Here is a 5,577-nt window from a genome sequence, read left to right as displayed (position 1 = left end):
TTCCCCGAAACTCACCCAGGAAGTGTGGCCCAAATACCTCTCTCTCCGGAGAGACTGCCAGGCCCACGGAACCACAGACCAGGGACGGACAGAGCCCAGAGGGCCACCAGAAACTGGGACCAACCGTCCATCCACTTCAGAGCCACCAAGACCCACAAGAATCGACCCCCAGCCCCACAGTCAGCCCGCCGCCCAAAGAGGCCACTGAACCCCAGCAAGGACGATTTGGCCGAGAGCGCCCACTCAACCGCCGACAGAGCAATGGGGCACTGAGATGGGGCTTCCGCCACAACATTGGAGCCAACCAGCCGACCCAGCATGGCCCCCAGCCACCAACAAACACCAACACCTACCCATTCCTCACCCCAGAAGACACACTACTCCCACCCCAACGTTTGGACTACTCTCAGAACATATAGCACACAGACACCCAGGCTGGGTCGACTCACCCCCTCCCACTGGTCACGTGCCACGCCCCTAGCCAACCCAACCCCCCAGCCCACAAGAACCACAGCCCATCAGCGCACCGAAGTTCCCCAGCATAGAGCTGGGCACCAGGGCACACACCGGCCCAGAGCCCAAGCCACCCCAGCCTCACCAGGGCCACAGCCCAGGGGCGGCACGTCCCCAGAACCCCAAGCCCTCAGCGCCCACCCCGGACCCACCCCAGGACTGCCAGGCTACCGGATCAGTGACCCGTGACTGCCGATACAGACAGACTACGTGAGGGCCCGCATGCAGCCACCAGAAAACATCCCCAGAACCACCAAGGCCTGCCCCAGAGCAACGAGCCTCTTTTAAAAGTTGTTTGATCAAAGGTGTTAAGTTTAGGCTAAGAAAAAGAAACGTGTGTGCATGTGTGTTTTGCAATGTTTTTTATGATGATGTRGCTTTTGTGGGACTGAAATGGCCTTCGTGACTTCCTCTTCTATTATATTCTTATTATATTTGCAGAAATGCTTTTAGACATCTATCCGTGCAGCTTTGCAGGCCTATCCTTGTGCCTGCCGCCGTGCCAAAGGACTTCCTTTATGGAAAACTTTTCTTTGGAAACAGATCAACATGCTGTCCACACCCATAGACACAAGGATGTCAGCAACATCACACTGTGTCCTGTGGACTGCTGCTCATGTGGAGGCACTGGAACCAGCAAAAGAGAATATATTGTACAAGATGGCACATCTCTGATTCTATGTTACGGACTTTTAAATTTGAGGTTAAAAGAAAAATATAAAGAAAAACACGCCATTTTAAACAGATTTATTAATTCTCCTTAAATATTTAAGCTAAACACAAAGAGACATCTTGTTATCTCTGCCACTGGAAAGTAAATAAGTTGATAATGTATTTCTGGCCCAAATTAAACTTTTAATTTCATTGTGCAAAGTGCTGATTTATAATAAACTGCATATTATATTGTATTGTAAACAATAAATGGTTTGTGCTTTGTGAGATTTAAATTTTCTGCTGCTTCTGTTTCATATTTAAAACAATGTTGCCTTAAACTATGTTTTTATGTTTATGTGGATGTCTTGAAACATCATTCTATGAAAGGCCAGTGTATTAATAACAGTTGTGAACCCATTGTATTGCATGGTTAGCTTTATTAAGAGAAGAAAGCAGGATTAGCTAAGTTTTTTTTAGAGCATCCTGGCTTAACTGTTGTTATAAACATCATGTTCGGCCAAGAAGGAGCAACTTAAGTCAGGTACTGCAATAACATCTCCAACGCTAACCATATTTGGATGTTTCATGTCAATATGAGTATTTGTACAACTCAGCTCTCTCTGACATTGTTCTGGTTCTAAATAAATTTAATGAAATTTATTACATTTTACTTTATTTGCAAATATTTTATTCATATGTCTTCAACTCTCAGCTCAGTTTTTGTTTTATCATGCCATATTTATCAATTAATGAATTTATTTATTTATTTATTTATTTATTTATTTATTTATTTACTTATATAATGAGTTGAGTTTAGCAACCAAACATCTCATCTTTATCACCCACAGACAACGAAAACAACTTCAGTATAAATAATTTAGTTGGATCATGGGACCGGAAGTCATGTTAACACCGCGGCTCTTAATTTGAAAAGTCCTTTTAGTTTTGACCGGATGTTCCTTCCGCTTCGGCAGCTTCATCAGGCAGACGGAGCAGGAGAAGGAGCGACTGGAGCAAGTCTCGTCTCAGCCTCATGCTTCTTCCTGGGGACTTCTGCTCCCTCTGTCCGCTTCCGAGGCTGTCGTAACAAAAATATTTTTAATAACTTTTTTTTTTAAATTTAGTAGCAAAATAAGTAGGGAAATTGGCGGAAGAAGCTGCCCGAGCCATGGAGCTTTATTGCCTGGAGTCGGACATAACCGTGAAAGCCCAGCGTGACCCAAACATCCTTTATGATGATAGAGTGTTGCCAAGTTTATTAACAATTGAGGATAGATTTTTACCACAATGCTCATATTTTCAGCGTGTTCAGAAGGATATTCAACCTTATATGAGACGAATGGTTGCGGGGTGGATGCATGAGGTTTGTGGCAACTTGTGCATTTATTAGCTAACTGCTTCAGCTAATACACATTTTATTGTTTTACTGTTGCTTCGGGCTAAACGTGGATTTAAAAGTGTGCTTTAATTAAAAAAAAGAGTTCTGGTGGTTTTCAATTGTATGAGATTGACTCACTAAAGGCGTGGGGGCATCGGAAATTTCTGAGGCTAAAATTCAATGAACCTAGCTAGTTATTTACATTGTTTTACAGCTAAAGTGTTCGATTTGTTTTGCTAATTAGTTAGCGCAAACGACAGCAGACGAGCTGTTCTTAATTTACGTGATAAAAAACCTGACGTTTTTTCACTCCCAATAATTTTAATTAATTTTTGAAAGTGACCAAAGCTCAAGACTCAGGGCAACGTGCTGCAGAGAAAAGTGCTTTCGGTTTTAAACAGGAATCCTCGACAGATAAACTTTTTTATTGTTTAGCGACTGTCGGAAACGACTCGACAAGATTTTTCACACTTTTCTGAAAGTTTTAAACATGTTTAATGCATTGCTTAAACATGAGGCAGAGCCCAACGAGGAAGAGGATTTGAAAGGCGAGGGGGGGTGGGGGGTGCAGAACGACTTCCTATTGAACTAATTTGTTTCTGCTCTGAGGTGATTTTTTAAAATCTTTTGTTGTTTAAAGAGTCGTAAATAATTCAAGTGTTGAATCTTTTATGAATCGTCACATTTAAAGCAAAGTAACCCCTTTATTTTGCGTGCAAAAAAAATCGCATTGTTCTGCCTTAAAACTTTTATTTTGTGGAACTAAACTACTTTTAACTGTCTGTGTTTTCAGGTGTGTGAGGAGGAGAACAGTAATGAAGACGTTTTCCCTTTAGCCATYAATTATTTGGATAGAGTTTTAGCAGTGATGCCCACAAGAAAAAGTTATTTGCAGCTTCTGGCAGCCGTGTGCATGTTCCTGGCCTCCAAGTTAAAGGACTGCAGGCCCATATCAGCAGAGAAACTCTGCATGTACACAGACAACTCCATCACAGCACGAGATCTGCTGGTAAGAGCTGGGATTTCAAACATCCCATTCATTCATTCATTCATTCGTTCATTCATTCGCTCAGTGGGAGCAGAAAGTGTCACATTTTTTTGGGCGATTTTATAAGGTTCAGAGCTGAATTAGTCTCACAGGAAGTATCCCATTTTCTTTTTATAATTGAAACCCTGCACAGCACAGAGAAATCCATGCTGCAGATTCATGTGGACTGCAGAGGGGTCTGATGCCATCTAGTGCCAACAATGCAGCACCAGACATGGATATCCTTGCAGATTGTAGGGATTTTGGTTACATAAAGGTTTCTTCAAGGGCTAAAAGGTGACTTTAGTTTTTACAAGAAAATGGTCTGCTTTTATATTTAATCACTTGGCAGACGACTTGAAGCCAGGAGCAACATTCATGCTTCTGTATGCGCAGACGTTTGAGGACAGAATGCAGGGAGGTGGTTCATTGTGACACATTCTCAAGAGTAGAAGTGGATTTCAACATTTATGTTAAGTTTACTTTTCTTAACGAAGCAGTAATGCATATTATTTCTTATCAAATCCTGAGAGCAAAAACAATCATTTGTGTGTCTAAATAAAAAGTTGTTTTTGCACTTTTGACTAAATAAGATAATTTTTATTAGAACTGGTGTGCTACAGTTATAAATGAGGTATTAATGTTTGAGCCTGGTGCAGTTTAATACTATACAGGTTTATTTTGAACCTCAGTGCAGCACAGTATGCTAATTTGTCATTAAGCTAAATATAGTTCAAAACTTCCAGACAGACAAATTAGCATAGTTATTACAACAAATGGCCACTTAGAGGTGACTTTTTTTGTGAGTAGATATGTCATTGTATTAGCTGTTCAGTTAATCTTACATGCTAATGAGAAGCTTTAACTTTTTTTTATTTGTTTCATAAAGGCAAATGCAGAAATGAGTTAAAACACCAGAGAAGGGATTTTCAAGGCAGCTGCTCAGGAAGTGAACACAGTCTGTTAAGCTCCACCCTGCTCATCTTACAATCATTGATCTCCAGGGCTAAAACAGGTTTTGGAGCATAAGCAAGTCAGCGGTGTGTAGTGTGCAAGGAAACCAGCACAAATGATGATGGGGAACATTTCAGATGTCAAATGTGCTCTTGGTTGACAGTGGGGACTGCCCCTGTGTGGGGTTTTGGGGTTTCACTGCTTACTACGTTTGAGTTTCAGGGAATTTGCTGTACCGTAGGGGAAATTACTAGTTTTCTGAAGAGGTTTTCAATTGTCTCTGTTTTTAAATGCTAAATAGTTTTGTTTAATTCTGTAGCTCTTTCTTTTTCTTTTTTTTTTTGAAGAACCATTAGCTGTCCAGTGATTAGTATTACACTCAAACAAAAGTAAAAATGTTTCTTTTTTGATTTATAGCATTATTTAGCCATTTATGTTCAAATTTAGTTGCTGAGTTTTGGAAATRTCAGTGGAAAAGCTGTCAGACCTTTTATCCCCTGTATAATGGAACTACTTAGTGCTCAGTTCTTGGCCTTCAAACAGCCAAATAAAAAAATTAACATTGCACTGGAAAATAAAAATGTAGAAGTTTAACTACATGTTCAAATATCGCAACTTTCTCATTCAAGAAAACCCACAGAACCCGCTGCGTCTTGTTTGCTTCTCGCATCAAATTTGATGTAAGTCGCTTCCCTAAAATTCTGTTTCACAGGAAACAGTCAAGCTGAAGCAAACAGCTCTCGACATGTGGTTTCGTGACAGTGTCAGCTGTACCATCACTGCCCAAAAACACATACAGCTCAGCTAAAATGTGAAACCGACACTAAAATACTCGTATTTGCTCAGCACAAATGGATTAATGGCTGATTAATTTCTGTAATTTTTATTTGAAATAAATTTAAGATTAATAAACCTAGAACTGGAGGTAAAATTCTCCAGAACTGCTGAGGTGATAAAGCCAGTATCTCACTGGGTTGCGACTGTTGGAAACAAATTATGCAAGTTTTGAAACATTTGTGTGTGTATATATATGTATGTATGTATGTATGTA

General features: G+C 40.5%; 1 protein-coding gene across 2 annotated transcripts in view; it reads left to right on the top strand.

The window, feature by feature from the left end:
• Window positions 1–2,135: 2,135 nt before the first annotated feature.
• LOC106514815 (G1/S-specific cyclin-D2) overlaps window positions 2,136–5,577 on the top strand; it is a 13,812-nt gene continuing 10,370 nt past the window's right edge. The window contains exons 1-2 of one of the 2 annotated variants that reach the window (XM_014004254.1): window positions 2,136–2,530; window positions 3,339–3,554. In XM_014004254.1, the coding sequence (XP_013859708.1) occupies window positions 2,336–2,530; window positions 3,339–3,554 (411 nt within the window). In that variant the 5' untranslated portion in view covers window positions 2,136–2,335. Of the gene's footprint in view, window positions 2,531–3,129; window positions 3,155–3,338; window positions 3,555–5,577 lie in introns of those variants that run through there. The other variant, XM_014004255.1, reaches the window with a different exon arrangement.

This window comes from Austrofundulus limnaeus, unplaced genomic scaffold (genome assembly GCF_001266775.1).
Source record: "Austrofundulus limnaeus strain Quisiro unplaced genomic scaffold, Austrofundulus_limnaeus-1.0 Scaffold22, whole genome shotgun sequence".
NCBI lineage: Eukaryota > Metazoa > Chordata > Actinopteri > Cyprinodontiformes > Rivulidae > Austrofundulus > Austrofundulus limnaeus.
The sequence above is the reverse complement of the archived record's forward strand: the minus strand, read 5'-3'. Positions and strand labels throughout refer to the sequence as shown.